The sequence below is a fragment of the Patagioenas fasciata genome, chromosome 5, assembly GCF_037038585.1.
Source record: "Patagioenas fasciata isolate bPatFas1 chromosome 5, bPatFas1.hap1, whole genome shotgun sequence".
In the NCBI taxonomy this organism is placed as follows: domain Eukaryota; kingdom Metazoa; phylum Chordata; class Aves; order Columbiformes; family Columbidae; genus Patagioenas; species Patagioenas fasciata.
Genome location: NC_092524.1, coordinates 13,318,313 through 13,336,090, shown reverse-complemented (window position 1 = coordinate 13,336,090; position 17,778 = coordinate 13,318,313). Strand labels below are relative to the sequence as shown.

The following is a 17,778-nucleotide window of genomic DNA, read 5'->3' as shown; positions in this document are numbered from 1 at the left end:
CTAAAAGAACTGCTAAACTGAAATTTATTAAAATAATTACTTCATACTTTTAACTTACCTAGAGTCGTATTTTTTTCTACTGATTACAGATAAGACTTGGAAATAGTTTTATTTTAGGAAAAGTAGCTTCAGAATCTGAATAAAATGTATAGCTTGTCTATTGACACCCATCAGAAAATAACCTGAAGTATTTATTCATATGCAGCAAGACCCTAGAAAAGAAAGTAATAGTTAAAGAGTTTCACTTATTTGTGCTGCAGTTCTCCTCTAAAGTTTTCCTTGTTAGCCTTTTAAAATAACCATGTTCATTTGTGTTTCTTTTAATAGCCAATATCATTTGTGTTTATTTTAATAGAAACATTTTTAGTTAAAAATATAACCTATTTAAGAAAGAAAATTTTTACCAAAAAATATAACCATACTTGTTTAGTGAAATATGTTCTACCTTGTAAGAACCTTTGAGAACTAATTCAAAATACTTAGTCCGAGATTCTGATGTCAATAATACCTCTGTACTAAAACCACATCGTAATGATTTAATTTTCATCAGCCTTTTCAATTATTGCCCCACCAGCTTACAAACTTTAAACTGGAATTAAAACTTACTCTCTCCTCCCCATTTTTTTGGGTGGGGTGAAACTAGCTTGGAGGGAAAGTTTAGTAATAGGTACCATTCTCCAAATAGAATTAGAAAGTTTATTGATTTAGGCAATTCCACACTCAGTACTTCAGTTATGTAAATTTTCTCTTGTTTCTCCACCTCCCCAAGATCCAAGAAATGAGCCTTATTCTTCTATCACCAGGAAGATTTTGCCTGCCTGACAAAGTAACTCTTCTCTTCTCCACTACTAATAAATCCTGGTGTATTAATATTTTTCTCCTTCTCACCTTAATTCCAATACATGTGTTCTAGTTTCATGGTTAATAGGGTAATGTATAGCTAATGTATCGTTAGTATACAGGCTATTTAATGCTTCACAGATCATTCACAATTAATCATTGACAACCGCAAGAGCAAAAACGCGAGCTAAAGTTCTAAAGGGAAAAAAAGGGCTCAGTGTACTTTTGACTCTGTTCGGCTACAACCAGATGAATTTATTTACTGCAAACAGCAGTGTGATAAAGTAAAAAAGAACTAATCAGTTTAGAAAGGCATTTGAGGAGTAACAAAAGCTACAGAGAAAATAATAAAATTCTAGTTTACAAGGCTACAACTGCAGTGCTGGCACTTGAAATTTCCCCTGAAGTCTTTCGTGGGACTTATGTGGAAGCTGGACCTGAAATTGATGATGGATTTCAGCATACAAAGGAAGATCTCGTACGTTATTAGTAACAACTAAATCTTTAAACATATCCTTTACCATGAATAAAACTGTCATCAGAAGAATTTCTCAGATCTGGGACATTTTCTTACTGATATGCATGATGAGAAAAGTGAACATATTATGAAGGTCATCAATGGGTAAATGAAGAAGGCAGAACTGCAGCTGAGTATGAGAAGCAGCAAACTCATCGCAACATGAAAGGGGAACTCAGATGAGGTTGCAAACAATAGATGTATCAATGGAAAGATGTCTGAATTCAGCAGTTCTTTTTGAATGAATGCTGCAGCTGAAAATGTGCTTGGACACAAAAGGTCACCATCTCAGTTAAAGCCATGTCAGATTAGTAACTGCAAAACAAGTTACAAAGACATTTCCATACAAGGAATATCATAGGGTTACGAACACAAAAACCATGTTGATACTGCCACAGGAGCTGGACTTTGTATTAATATTTAGTTTTAATATATTATCTTTAAGTGGTCTCAAATGAAATGAGGAATCTTAGAGAACTTAGTATCATACAAAAAGATGTGAAGGAAGACTACAGCCCTGTAGTTTTTAGTCTACATAGGAGAGACAAAGAATGAGAGTAGAAACAATTAATGTACATTCATCTAATCTTTGCAGCAGAATCCAGAAATTCAATCTGATTGCACTGCCTAGCATTTTGGTGACTATTTTGAGTAAAATGCTTTCAAAAGGGAAAAATAAATCAGATTTCATTATTTGAGGAGAAATATTTGTCAGATGTAAATAACTCTCAAACGTGAAAACAGACAAACTTTTAGCCAAGGCACCAGACCAAGAGATTGCCTTGATGCAGATGTAACTGAGCAATGAGACGGCACCAGCAGATACACTGTAAAACATGTCGCTTTCTTGGGGTTCACAGATGTTGTGTTTGTTCTTTCAGTTGCTTCATTATATTGGGCCATGCAAATCCTTCAGCTCATATTCACTTTGAAGGCAAGCATTAATCAGTTGACATCAGCTGGAAAGGTACATAGAAAATCAGAAAGTAACATAGTTGTGAACCACCACCCAGATATTGTCATCTGCAACATCGATGGAAAGCATATTCGTTATTCAAGAAAGGGCTGGTAAGGTTTGCTGGCTCAGTGTTTAAGCCACAGTAAGCACAGCAGCAGATACTTCCATGGAAGGATTTAGCAATAGTATTGATAGAAAGCAACTTCCATTTATGCCTATAGCATGCCAGCATGACTTCCAGAAGAATGGTCTGGAAATAATCATAATTAATCAGGGTGTTGGCCATGATGCTGCTAGGTACCAGACTCTGCCTTGCAATTAAGGGGTCTTTCTTTACTGTTATCCTGTGGTCCAAGCCTGGTAGCCGTCTGGCCAAGTGCAAAAAATCAGAATATAAATCTTGACGAAGTCATCTATAGATATGGAAATGCTGTCACCTCTATTCTTTCCCCTATCGTGGGGAAAAAATTAGGTAAAGAAATTTATTGCAGTACAGCAAAAGTATATCCAAGAGCTTCTGCAACTCTTGCTTACTCTAAAGTGATGTCTGTGAAATGGCACATCAATGGACATTGGTTTTAAGTTGCACCTATATTTATCTTACAATATTATTTTATAAGAGACTCACCTCATTGTCTCAAACAGTTAAGTGAAAAACTCCAAAAATACACCAATTCTGAAGTTCTCTTGAGTTTTTAAGAGCTGGAAATATCAAATTTGTGTATAATCGTAATAGGGTTTTTCACTATGTTGAAAAGCAACATCTTCACACAATTTTTCAGTTATTTACTTCATTAAGAAGCTGTTTAGTCGAACACTTGTTTTAATACATTCTTGTGCAGGAATGCATTTCTAAAGAGAAATCTCTTCAAATTTTTCAAGTTTCAGGTTGAGATCTGTTCAGCACCCATTTTTCATTTTTTCATCTCTTATTTGTCTAATACCACATTTAGAGCTAAACATTTGAGCTCAAGGAAAGAAAAATTATTAATATAACAGTAATTATAATGAGAACTTTAATACAAGTAAAGCCAAAGATGACAACTTCACAGGTAAAGACAAGATAATAACAGTACAACACCATTCTTAAACAAAGTTAGAAATGTAAGAGGAATTTTTTTCTCCTTATAGCTCAGCTTACTTCTTTTGGGGAAAGAAGGGATGCAGGCCTGGAGTCGTGTTTTCTTCTTTTCTGATGAGCAGTAGCTTTCCTGACATATGCAATGCTATTTATGAGCTATATGGTATTCCATATATTGTCCAGGATAGCTCACTTTGGACACCATTCTGAGTTAGTGTCCTGTGACCTGTTTTCTTAATCCCTCTCTTTAAATACAAGAGATTCTTCTCTAAAAACAATGTATAATCTGATATAATATTGTGAGCTTGATGAGTTAGTACAATTATTTCTTGTTTTGCAACACTGGCAAACAGGACTCATCATCTAGTGTACACCAAACAAGTAAATTAATGTATCAGTTACTAATTTCAAACACAGAGTCTGACATTGCAAAAATTTCTGGTTTGGTGGGAATTGTATTTGGTACATGAACAGCACATGAAACCCCAGCTGAAAAAGTTCCTTCCTTTTGTCTCCAGACTGAGTCTGGAATTCATCTCACAAGATCTGAACTAATAGTTAGACACTGAGGTCTTTAGATGGCTCCTCCAAACAAATCATTGGCACCATTTTCCATAGCCACTGGGGGAAAAAAAAAAGGCAGTTCCATGGTATTATGTATACTGTCCTGGGCAGTCATCCTCAAAGAGAAAGAATAGTCCATTTCTTTCTGTGGTCTATAGAAAGTGCCTAAATTCCTGATCTGGATGATACTTGCAGAACTGAACTTTAAAACAGATTAGAATTCTCCTCTAGAGTAAAGCACAGTAGATTTCTTCTACTCCAGATGTTCTAAACCAATAATTACACTATCTCATTCCATAAAGTTTTGTTCTTTTAAGGAGGAGACACACATGTAGATGATTGGCTTCATGGTATTTAGTCACTTCTGTGTTCATCCATCCCTAAAGACAGGGTAAACTTTTGAAATCACTCATTTGTAATAATTACGGCTCTGAAAAAAAGTGTGACCTTTTTAATACTTAAGCAGTACAAAAGTAAAGAGTCATGACAAAGGGCATTGTATCTTTGGAACTGGAAGCAAGAATGTATAAACATGTACGTTGTTTAATGTACAAAGTGTACCCCATAAATGTTCATGTTTATAATGAAATTTTAAGTCACTTCTCATTAGCTTCATATTGCGAGATTTTATTTATGTTTATTTTATTTTATGTGTTAGACCTCTACAGTTCTATTTCTAGCAAGAATCTTGAAACCCGAGCGTTAGCTCTGGCTTTTCTTTACTGCAGTGCAGGCACACTGACTTACCATGGCTTCAAAGACGGCTCCCCTAGGTCATTTGGGCCCATTCCATAGTTATTTACCAAAATCAGTAAGTTACTTTGAAGATGTATGTATTGTTAAATCACATTCTAAAGGTTGTGGAGGGCATGGACAAAAGGTCATTAAAAGACAGTGGCAATATGCAGAAAGCTTGAAGAAAAGGGTACAAACAGTGTACCTTTCAGTTAGACATTTGTGACACAGGTGATCACAACAGCAATGGAAAAGGTACCAGGTTAGACACACCTCCTTCTTCACACCATTTAAGCCTTTTTATTCCTTTTATTTTCTCTCTAAAGCAATTTAGTAAAATTACCTACTACATTTTTTGTTTGTTTCCCACTGGTTTCCCATAGGTTCCATTGAGTTCAAGGCACAGCTGAATTATTAAAACAAAAAGTCATTGATTGGCTGTTGAAAAGGAAAGAGAAAAATCTCTGGTTTCCCCATGTTTTCTCTGTATATCTAGTGGTTTTCCTTTATTACTTTGATTCAGTGATTATTTGGCAGTGGACTGATCAATTTGTAAACTCTCAGTTATCAAGTCTGTTTGTAAAAGTACCAATACCTGGAAGTAGACTATTATACCTATGCTTTGTCTGAAGTTTTCTGAAGAACATGCTGATTCTTCCCCCTGTTGTGGGAACAATAAACATTTATTTTTGTTGTAGGTCAGCTAGAGTACTTCTATTCAACAAGCTATTTTTGTTACTTAGTTTCTCCCAGCAAAAACCTCATCAACATAATAATTAACAGGACCAGACTTTGGAATTTAACTTTCTTTAACTAACAATTACACAAACACTCCAAGAGGCAGACATTCGTCACAACTAGAGAAAATCTGACTCAAAAGCAAGCTAGAAAGTAGAGATAAGGATTTCTGCAAAGCATGTAAGTATCTAAAATAGATGGGCACATGTTTTCCTTGTTCCTGGTTCTTTAGCCTCTCAAGGGCTGAAATTATTTACCCACCTCCCCACCAGCCAAGCAGTTCCAACTCAAATGAACAAATTCACCTTAGGCATATCTTTCAATGCTCAATGCCATTTTCCCTTCCTCCCCTTAAAAATGAGAACACTCATGAATAATTTACAGTGTCTAGAGTGTTAATTTAAATGCATTAAATATAATATTAATTTATTCTCAAAATACAAAAGCCAATGTTATTGTGACAGTTGATTGTTGTTATTAAAAAGAAGATTGTCAACATACATATTTGGAACAAGCTATATGAGACACTATAAAATCAGTCTTTTCCTAAGGCAATGTCACCCCCCACAGACCAAGTCCCATCTTTTGGATACTAACAACCAACCCTAAAAAACAGGTAAAATATCCAATTTACCAAGACATTATCTTAGCCCTTGTAGATACAAATATTATTTTAAATGGAACAGGTCAGACAAATAGCATTCCATGTAAATGATTCTTGAACCAACCACACAATATAATGAGAAAAAAATATTCTATGAATGAAATATCCAGGCCATGTATATCTGTAAATAGTCCAAATTAAAGCTGAAATTTGAACATATTGTGCAAAGTCACTGGAACGTAAACAAAGTTACAGAGAGTTCTGCAGTTCACTGAACATTTTTCTATTTCTAATTCATGCAGTATCTAAAATGTTCAAAAAAAAAAAAAAAAGAAACTACAACATTTCTGACAAGCATAACATTCAGTTTCCAGAATGATTAATCTAGTATGTAACCTACATGCAAACTCTGTAGGTCAATGAGTACATATATATGAATTGATACATAAATGTGTTATACATACTCTCTACCTCACTACAATAAATGTATATATATATGAAGTCCAAATATTGATCCACCAAAGTACCCATTTAAATGAAAATATTTTGATATTAAATACTTTGTTTCATTCTAAATTGAAATTAAACATGTTTATTCTGGCTTAAAGTGTTTGGGGTTTTGTTTGTTTAAAAAACGAAAAGTCACTTTTGAAGCAAAATTCATTGATTTCCAAGTTAATTAAGAGGAAAGGAAGAAGTAATTTATTTTCTCATAAACTTTAGTATATAAAGTGCACAACTTTAGGTGAAAAATTCAGACCAAGCGAAAATGGTTTCAATGACATTTAGGTGATAACAGGCCTGAACTGGATCTTCAATGTATGTTTTCTTAATAAAATATGAGATCTACCTCAATGTATTTTGTTTCTGTAGTGTAAAGAGTCATATTCATAATACGAAGACATGTAAATGGACAATATGGGCCTGGAATTATGACCGCATATTTACAGATTGAGAGCATCTGTAGTAAAATCAATAGATGTAGATTCATATCATTGCATCTGAGAGCAAATTAGACTCATTCATTGCTACTGGCCTGCTCATTCAATATTTGACCGACCTATTGGAAATGGCTTTAAAACATTATGGGTCATAATGGCATTTTCTTAATAGCTACTTCAGGTCACTTTACATGTGTGGACTTTTTTTTAAATGAGATTTTAGCTTTACCTACTATGGGATAAACCCCACCCCATCTAAAAACCAGTATCTGTTAGTTGCAGTTGACAGAACAAGGTTCAGTACAGCACATTCACAATATAATTTTATGGGTTTTATTCTATGAGGGATTGTCACACTATTAACATGAGAACAATGGGACCTTTTGAGTTAATTTTTTATGAGATTTATGAGTTCAATCTTTATACCACAAATTTTAGTCTTACCTTTTAAAGTATCCATGGTTCTACATGTATTTCTCCTTAGTGAGGAAAGTGCTAAAGTCTGTCACTTGTGTAATATTTTTAAAGCTGTACAGTACCATACATCTTAACAAGCTCAGAAGTTTAAGGAGCTCTCTCAAAGCAAACAAACCAGAATTCATCTGTGGTCTTACTAGAAAATTACATCTGCGAAATATCTGATTCAAAGCTTGTCTTTGAGTAGTTGCTTATGACAAAGGTCATTGTATGGTTTCTAATGTTTCAAAACTTCAGTCAAGATAGAGCTCACAGTTAAATGATCACAAAGAAGAAATGTTAAGGCAAACATTTCTTAACCCATATACTCAAGGTGAGAGAAAACTAGCCACCATTTATGATTGCTTGAAGTGAGGCAGATTTCTCAGACATAGAAAATGCAGAAGGCAAACACAGCTTAGCAATTTCCTGGTGTCTTTCATCTAAACACCACATAATACTAAATAAACATAAATGAATTAAGCTGCTTAACATATCCACAAAGTAAGTACAGTGAAGAAGAAATGTACTTACTTTTTTGGCAGATGTCCTAGTCCTAGTACCCTAGTACCCTAAAGCTGCTGATCATAAAATGATCCAAAACAATAGCTGAAAGCCATCAAGAAAAAAATACATATATTTTCATAATCTACAGAGTGTTCTGTAAGAAGTTGGGGAAAAACACTCTCAGGATGTTGCTGGTTGAGTATTTTTAAATTTATATGACTTCTTAATGAAAAGAAAAAGGCAAATTTTAAGAGGGATGTTCATAAAAAAGAATTAAAAGAATCTCTATGCTTTATGTTGTTATCCATTAGTAGAATCTCATTTTGTCAACTCCAAGAGCTCCTGAAAGTCCCATTTCACAGTTTTAGAAATACAGGACTAGATAGAAAAACAACCACAACAAAAGTGGAAATTAAAGTTACAATTAACTTATTATTATTATCTGGTTATTTAGTCTATGCAGTGTGTAATGGTTTTGAATCTTATGTGGACACCTTCACATTGGTGACATGTTTGATTTCATAAAGATTTTTCTAGAATTCTTGCAGTTTCTTTAGGAAACTTCAGTAAATGTAAATAAAAGAGTTATCTGCAAGTGTGTATCCTCTAATCAAGCACATCTTCATACAACATAAGAACGACATCTAGCAATGTTCCAAGCCAGTATTCGAAATTTTCCTGAAAAATTTTCTCAGCTAATCTGTTAAAAAAATAACAGCCATTAAGAACTGGACTCAGACTGTAATATCCCTTTTGTTTCAAAGTACTAACTTACAGCTTTAAGGATTATTTTTCTTCTAATGCAACAAATGCATGAGACTAAAGCATTTCTTAAAAAAACCCCACAAACCTGCAAAATGTTCTAACTGTAGAAAAAACATCAGTGATAAAATATTATTAGAAGCATTTAACATGGAAGCACCAAATTCTTGGTTTTGTTACCTTGATTCAACGTTATTAAACAAGACAACAATGTCTTGTTAAATTGCAGTGATAAGGTCTGTTCACATAACTTAGTAGGAAAATAAAATCAAAAATTAACTTTGCAAACCACTGAAACAAGTTTCCTCATTCTGTTTCTTTGCTCCTACAAACCACATGTTCATGGTTTTAAAATAAATAAGTAATAAATAACAATAGAATTGAAATTAAATAAAAATGTATATGTATTATCTTATTGTATACCTTTCATCTTGATTACTTTTCAAAGGTTTTTGGCTCACATTCATACAAAGCTCTCTTCCATATTTGTGCATAGCAGAAAGGAATCCACGAGTCTTGGCTTTACTAGTTGCTGAAAATCTGAATCTTCAAGTCCATCAGGACTTATAACTGCTAGTCTCCGTAAGGCTGCCTAGAAAAACAAATCAATGCAATTGCAGTACAAAGTCTTCATTGCAGTAATCCATTATAACTATCTCTAAATAACAGCCAAGACTCAAAACTGAACTGTGCAGATCTATGGATGCTTCTACCTGGCTAACTTCTTGTCACTGTCTTCACCTGTCAGATGAATCTCCTCTCAAATGCAGCTATTAAATGACAATTCTTGTTGGGCACATTACTCTTAGACTTGAGGAGCAGGGACAGTGTGATGATAAAGAACCCAGAGGTAAGAGGCAGAGCATGGACTGTCAACCTGATCTCTGATCAGCTGCACATCTCACATTACCTCTTTGTATCTCAACTCTCCTCTCATCTTTTGTCTTATTTATGACAACTGTAAGCCATCTGATTCACAAAACATCTGGTATTGCAGTTTTGTGCAATGCCCATAACTGAAATATTTAGGTACTAGTGTCATAGAGAGAAGCTGTACATTTCAAACCATTTGGGAACAAACAAAACTGCCAGTTGTTCCAATTATGGCAATGCTGCACAAGACAAATTGCATTGATGTTACTGTTATCTTCATAAGCTCTTCCGTTCTAGGATGTTACTTGTTTTTCTCATGAGAGAAAAATGTACAACAATTACAAACCTTCTAGCAACCCAGCACAACAGATGCAACTGGAAAGCAGGCTGGTTTTCCTTGGGAACAAAAACTGCCTTCCATTAGTAAGGTCTATTAGTTGTGATCAGCTTATCTCTGTGCTGTTTGTCAATGAAGCACTAGCACAAGACTTAATCGCTCACTTCAAAATATACAAAAAGTAAATAAACAAGCTAAAAATACGAAACAGTAAAAACCATCAGGCTTTAGTGACAATACTGGTCAGAGCTTATGTCTGAAAGGACAATATTTTTTGCACATGTTTATCGGAGCATCATCAGGCAGTTACTAAAATATCAGGAGAAGCAGAATTGCTGAGATGGACAGGCAGGCAACATCTCAAGCAGCAGGTGTGAATTCAAGGAATGTGCAGCAACAACTTCAGTGAGACAGAAAAATCTCGGTCTGGTTTGCTGTCATCACTGTGTGGCCTCTGCTCTAGTCATACAAGATTAACAAGCCTTCTCAGCATGTATGAAGAATAATCACTCCATTTCTTATGCTCACATTATTACTTTCTTTATCCCAAATGAGTCCTGCTCAAACAAACAAAATTTCTCATGTGCTGCTACAAAGCTAGCTGTTAATCAAAGATGCATTAACCACATTTTATTTTGAAAACAACATTAATACTAAAAAGCACTGTCAATATTCTTCAGTCTACACTCATCAAAATCTATCTCCTAGCCCCAGATCACCCTTGTGCCCAGTGCGCTTTCCTCTCACAGAATGCTGGGTGAAATTACTCAGCTTCAACAGCTGTCTGAGGCTCGAGGTCCAGACAGTGCAGGGCCACAACTGGGATCCTTCTCTCGAGCAGAGAAGGTGTTAACCTTCTGTTGGCCACTCCTTGACTGGACACTATATTATCTTAGAGACTCAAATAGAAAAAGATAGATCATGGCGAAAGCAAGAAATGTCGTTTATTCTCTTTGGCCACTTTACAGAAATATTTGCCTACAAATCTGTGTGTGCAGATAAAGGGCTGCTACCCCTGTGATTCAAGGCTCATTTCAGCAAACGTAGCATCAAGAGAGAATGAAAATTAAGAATTACTGAAACCTTGAAATGTTCCAGTGATTTTTTTTTGTGCTCAATAATGTGAAAATTAAGCCATATTTCCTTATGTGCTTAAATCTTCAATCAGAGGATAAATAATTGACTCTGTACAGGGTTATGCTTCAGGGAAAAGCAGGAGACCCTGGCATGAACTTAATACATTTCTGCAATACTCGTGCATTTTGAAATCTAAAGGACTGTTTTTTCTGCATTTTTCAGGATAATCATGAAAGAAAGATTAAAATGTACCTACCAGACATGCCACTAAAACAGAATCACTGTTATTTCTTTCAGTTGGAGATCTGCAAAGTTTGATTAGGCGAGGAATACCTGAGTGCACAAAAGAGTATCAGGAGAAATAATTTAGAAAAACAAACCCCTTATGTTCAGATGTCTTTTTTGAGATGTTTCATATTTATTGTCCCTAGCAGATATGAACTCTAATGCAAAGATGATATGAAAATATTAAGGGACTGTCCATAGAGCTATGCAGTTCAGAGCAGTCATAATTAATAGTTGTGAACCATAAACAAATGTAAATTTTTTACCCGTTATTGCTGTTTCAGTGCGGAAATTGTGACCTCCGTTTCTTCCCTATCACTCCTCCCACACACCCTTAAAAAACTCTGTCCAAAATAACAGGTTGATTGCTTTTAGATTCATCACATCTGCAGGGGTCCGACTTTTCTGTTCACTGACAGATGCTGCATGAGGGTTTAAATGAAGGGATGGAGGAGGCAGCACTGTCAGTTGACACAGTCTGCCACAGCTATGTGTTGAGTGGATACTGCACCTCAGGTTCCTCTGGGAAATGAGCCAGAGCTTCATTTAGCACAACCTCCCCAGTCACTTCTGTGGACAGACTGTATAGGGAATCTATTCCATAAAATGTACAAAGTGAGGCTAAATATTAAAAAGAGCTTCTCCATGACTGGCAGTTCCTCCCCTCTTTTTCAGCCTGCTGATAAGCTAGTGATACATCCTTACAGCTGAGTTTTACGGCTGCATCTGCCACTTCAGGATCTCGGCTGAGCCGGGCCAGTGTAACTGCAGATTTCTGTTGGACTCGCTCACAAGCAGCAACTTCAGCTGAATTTCCCGAAGATGATCTTTCAAAGAGCATTTCCATTAAAAGCTGAACACCTAAGAGGATGTAAAAGCCATTGTTATCCTCTGAAACTCAGTCCAAAAAAGTAAATGAAAAAGCAAGCTAGGTAAATACAGACCAATCACTGCCCAAACATGGACTGCAATTTGACCATCAGCAGTCAGTTACATCTGATTTGTACATAAGTTTGTCTTCACTAGGAAGCTACAGAATTTCTAGAACGAGAAAACGCACTATCTCTTTCCCCCTCCAACTTCTTGACTCCTTTACAACTTGGTATTTTAGATTTCACAAATTTATTTTGGTCAAACTAAATGCAATTCTTCATTTGCTTCTAAAATAACCTGAAAGTAATCACTAACCAAAAAGCCTGTAGTGACATATTTCAGGTCTCTACATGAAGTTTTGCTTTGAATTAAAGGAAAATAAAACTTTTTTTTTCTAGTTTATTTGTTTTTAAGGAAGCCTTTGGAAGTTCCATCTCAAACTGTTTAAGGGTATTTCAGAATGCAGAATCCTTTAATGAAGGAAATGATGAAATTCCACCTCTTGAAGATTGCTGTCTGATTAACTCTTCAGAAAATACGTCATCCATGTCAAAATGATTTCGTTAACTTATTGTTGCCTGCAGGGGTAGAAAGTCTTATTGTAGCAGCACGAAAACGTATGAGACTGTACTGATTTCTATTTTCTAGATTATTTTTAATGTAAGGACAATTATCTGCTATTAGACTCCGTATGCTATTAGGCATTCAGATTATTTCAGGTAGCATCAGAGGATTTTAACTGTTAGAACATTTGCATAAATAATTAAGAGAATTAGCATCAGAATCATGAAGCTAGATAATAAGCAGTGAACACACAAAGTAAGTCAAAGTTGAGAAGAAAACTTATCTAAACTCTCCAGGATTCAAAGACCCTTCTCAGTTTGTGAATCTGGCTTCTGACCAGCATCTGTTTATTACAACATTAGGCAGACACAAAGAGCCTTTATACACAAGATGAGTGTCAACCCTTCTCAAAAGCCTGGGGGCACATGCTTCTGTGTGAACTTCCACTATGGAGTATATACACTAACTTTACTTCAGCACATTATGCTTGACACACAATGTACATCTCAACCTGCTGTAGTATCTAGCACGAGTTAGGCCTTGTTCACATAGATCGTAGTATAATTTCACAAACTTCAATCAAGTTTCTGATGTAGTAGAAGTCCCAAACAACGGAACAGGTTTTGGTGTCCTTAAGGAAATAGACAGCCAAACTGCATAACCAATCTGTTAATCATAAAGGAATGCAAAAGCTTCCAGGGCATATCTGGATTTTGAGTTCTAATAAGAGCAAATCAAAAAACAACAGCACAAGACAAAGAGACAAATCACTGACAGAGTATTCTCTACCCAGTCCTGTAATTACAGACATCTGGGGTTCTGGGAAACACCAGGGCCTTACCAAGAGCTTCCAGAAAAGCCTCTGTGTAGGAAAACCCAATGTGTCTGCACTGACCACCTCTCCAACCTTCAGGAACACAAGGAGCTTGCAGCAGGAGCATGACAGGAGCACCATGTGGACCTGACCCACCTCTATTTGGGACTACCCCATCGCTTCCATGCAATACGGGGATTGTATGAGAAACCACCCTGGCAACCTGCTTTGTTCTTCCCCTCACTACACTGTCTTCTGTGCAGGACAGGGAAGTCAACTAATCTGTAAAATTGCATGTACTTGTGATTAAACTGCTTCACTATCCAGATCCGTTCAACCTCTGCTTTATCGTTTGGTCTCAAAGTGCAACACCTATCCACTTTAGCAAGGGTATCAAATGCGTAATACCTCTGTAACACCTAGCGTTTTTTCAACATAATGAATTTCTCATCATATGATATTTAAAGAAGTGTAGAAAAAAACTGGAAACTGCTGTAGAGTAATAAAAACATAATGCTTCAAAATTTATATTACTTCTGAACAGCAGTGAAAAAAGGTGACACAAAATGCAACTTTGCATGGCTCAGAATCATATGATGTCTTCCAAGGTGTAAGCATTGCCAACTCATACAAAGGTTGTTGTAACACTTTATATGGCCTTGCCTTATATCTATGAGTAAGTCACACACACAGAGAACATTGGCAATATGGTCATATGTGTTAAGTTTACTAAAGCAGGGGTAATTTATTTCAGTTACATAGAACCATCCCAAGGACTCATTTTGCACCCTGCAGCAGTGTGCAATATCCAGCAGAGACAGGATGTAAAATGAAAAATTATTAGTGAAGACTTTCTCCTTGACCTTGTAACCACTACTTTGCCATCTATCCACATTCTTCACAAACAAATACAGAATATAATTCAGCTAAAATACGTACCATTTCCTTGAATGATTTCTGAAGCACACTGGTCCAAGACAGACATGTTTGCCAATATTGTTACCACCTGTTATTAAAAAGAGAAGGAAATGTGAAGTGTAGCCCTACAGTTCAGTAATATTAAATAACACTGAGGTTTTTAAAATTGGTATGGCAGAAATATGGCTAACCCTATAAAATTAAAAAGCATTCTTGTAGTAGAACAGTCAATTCCCACCTTTGTGATTTCTCAGTGGTCTTTATCTTACATATGACTGCTAACTGAAATCCAAACAAGGAAAGTAAAACCTCTTTTTCTCACATTCTTATACTCATGCGAATCGTATGCAGCAGATTTGTTCAGCGGTCAAATTGATAGAAAGAGGAAGATAAAAATTTACAAAAACCAACCTATCAAAAAAAAACCTTGGAGTCCTACAAAGAATTCAGCCAGGAGCTGCCCACCCTCAGGACCCAACCCTGTAGTCACATTCCAGCTCAGGCAGAGCTCACAGTGAAGGTTAAGAATCAGCACATAGCATATGTTCAGCAGCGCTAAGTTATTGCTACGCTTCTGCTTCATGGTTCAGTTGAAACATTGAGAAATCCTCACAACAGATTTTGAGTTTTGAGCCTTGGTTCAAGGTAGTATTTGAGGAATACTTTTCAGTTTTATTGGAGCCATAAGTTGTGTATATGTCAAAGGACTGTCCCAAAATTATCTGGACTTAAAAATCCATTTATACATTTTTTGACCTAAAGCCAATATTAGATTTTTTTCCAAGAGAAGCACATTTTGAGATCATGATTTACAAAATTTCTTATCCAAAATAGCACTAACAATTTTCAAGATTAGGTATAACTCAGCTTGCTTAAAGTGGTGCAGCAAGATGCTGACAGAGACTGGATCACATGAAGCTGCTGGTTTTCAATCACCTATTCCCTTCATTGGTATTATATAATTTCTCTCATACATCCTGCAATTGTTTTTTACTTTATCCTTCACGTAACTGCTTCCTGCATGCAAACACATCTCAATACTAACAGCATATGTAAGAGACCAAATAATAAATGTTATAGATCATTAGAATACAAAATAGAAATAATATTCTTTCTTAAGAGGTTCAATTTTTCTCTATTCTAGCTGAGAAAAAAAATCAGTCTTAAAAATAATGATCAATTTGAGAAGTCTTTATCAGCTTTTTAACAGTATAGAGTCAGTTCACAAACAAGCAAACTTGTTAGATGCAAGTAGGCATGAGATCAAATCGCCATTCTGATCTCACTTTGCCATTTTAATAACAAGGATGACTCATTTTCAGTGCTGTGACATAAAGGTCTTCCACTTTCGAAGGTAGTGTTACAGTGTCATCTCTCTGAATAAATAAACTTACTTAGGATGCAAATGAGTTGCTGAAACTCTAAAGAGTGACAGGTAGAAATATGGTAACTCAGTATATGTCTATGTATTTATTCCATAGTAATTATTAACTGTGTTTCAGGCAGAGTGTATATGTTTTCTCATTCTAAATTATATCCTCTTAATGAAAATTGCTTCCTCTATGCAGAATCTGTACCCCATGTGGCTCTCTAAGCCACAGATGAAGAATTCAATTAACCACAATTTGAATATGTGCCAGTTATTCCAGTGCTTCAAGTTATTTTGTCTAATAAGTATTTTCATACACAAAAACATTTTGTGTATATCTTTTGACACCAAGAATTATTTGAGGTTGTATCTATACTTCCTATGTGTTAATTATGTGGCCCCCTATATTTTGAAATGTATTTATGAACTAACCTAATGGGCTTACATGGAACCTTCTCCAGAGGTGTTTATAAAAGACCCTTATCATCAATAACCATCAAGTTCTACCTATATCAACTTTAATATCTTAGTAGCACTTGGAAGCTAGGTGAACTATAGATTACTTCACTCCTCACAGACAGATTTTCCTTTCCCCAAAAAAATCACATTTTCCTGTGATGTAAACAATGTAACATGAAACAGCATAATACAAACCCATACTAGTCAAGCTGAATAAAGAGTTGACTTTAAATGTTATATTTCTCTGATACGTGCCTATTTTAAAATTCAGTATACATGCAGCTTATACAAAAACTTCCTCTGTAATACAGACCAAAGTTCAAGGAAATTTATAACTAAAGATGAAACCTCTAGAGGAAAACACAAACTTAAATATAGGCTCAATTTGCTTATATAAGCAACACTTCCATGAGCACTGGTATAATGAAGTCTCATTTCTTTTGGATTTAGAGACGATCACAAACCATAAACAGAATTTTTCCAGTGACATTTCTTCCACTGTAGATTTTTTTTTTTTTGTCTAATGATACATAGGCTCATGCTGCAGTCTTTATCTTAGCCTCTTTTTTCCCATTATCTGCATCCAAATTTCATAAAGCCTTAGGGAGTCTCTCAAAAATGACTGCGAAGTTCAGATGTAACATGCAGTGCACAAACACGTATACATAAACATGACTGCCTGAGCACCATTTCCACCAGGAAAATAGACAAAAAAAACTGGAAAAACAATAGACACCAAAACCTCCTTCAGAATTGAAATAATTTTGAAAGAATGGGAAGACTTGAAAATATTTAACATGGAATCTCTACTCTTCAACTGTAATACTTAGTATCAGTTTTCATTAACAGTTCAAGACATTTCTTGTAAAATATTGCACTCCAAGAGTGTAAAGGACTGGTGATTGAGGCAATTTATAATTCTTGCAGTTTTTCTGGATTCCTAAGCCATGCAACAAACTATACTCAGTTCGAAGTATAAAAAAGAAGATATCCTGAAGAGAGGACTCATGTGCTCTGGTCATCTGCCAGTACTACCATACCATGCAGAAAGTCTGCATTGAAGCCATCCACAAATTCCATACCCTAGGGATATCTTGATAAGTGGGATCTACAGATGTGCTACTAAGGAAATACTGACAGATTTTTCCAGGGGGATGGGGGAAGTTGCTTCATCATATGTGGAAGTTTTTATTGAATCATCTGATCTCGCATTCTATTGCAAAATCTAATGCAGGATTATATAATAGTGCACTGTCTAAGAAACCACGTGTTGCAAGAACTGACTCCATCCAGCATAATTTCCTGCCTTAGCATTTGGATGCCTGCTGGGCAGATCTGCTCTCGAGATGGATCTTGATCTGTGCATTTCCTTTGTCTGTATTCTATCAGAGCTCTCCGAGAAACTCACCCAAGCTAGTCCACAGTCTGGTCTCTGCTATCCATACCCATCAAAAAGGACTACGATAAAACTGGTGGCTGCAGCTTTCTCTGTGGGAATGGGCAGCC

The 17,778-nt window shown here is 35.7% G+C and overlaps 1 protein-coding gene across 5 annotated transcripts in view; it reads right to left on the bottom strand.

Annotated features, from left to right (window-relative positions):
• Positions 1 to 640: 640 nt before the first annotated feature.
• INSC (INSC spindle orientation adaptor protein) overlaps positions 641 to 17,778 on the bottom strand; it is a 149,640-nt gene continuing 132,502 nt past the window's right edge. For 3 of the 5 annotated variants that reach the window (XM_071808937.1, XM_071808936.1, XM_065839198.2), the window contains exons 10-14: positions 14,466 to 14,532; positions 11,981 to 12,136; positions 11,247 to 11,323; positions 9,127 to 9,295; positions 641 to 5,356 (exon numbers count right to left, since the gene is read on the bottom strand). In XM_071808937.1, coding sequence (XP_071665038.1) covers positions 9,167 to 9,295; positions 11,247 to 11,323; positions 11,981 to 12,136; positions 14,466 to 14,532 — 429 coding nt within the window. In that variant the 3' untranslated portion in view covers positions 641 to 5,356; positions 9,127 to 9,166. Of the gene's footprint in view, positions 5,357 to 5,832; positions 8,642 to 9,126; positions 9,296 to 11,246; positions 11,324 to 11,980; positions 12,137 to 14,465; positions 14,533 to 17,778 lie in introns of those variants that run through there. The other 2 variants (XM_065839196.2, XM_071808935.1) reach the window with 2 other exon arrangements.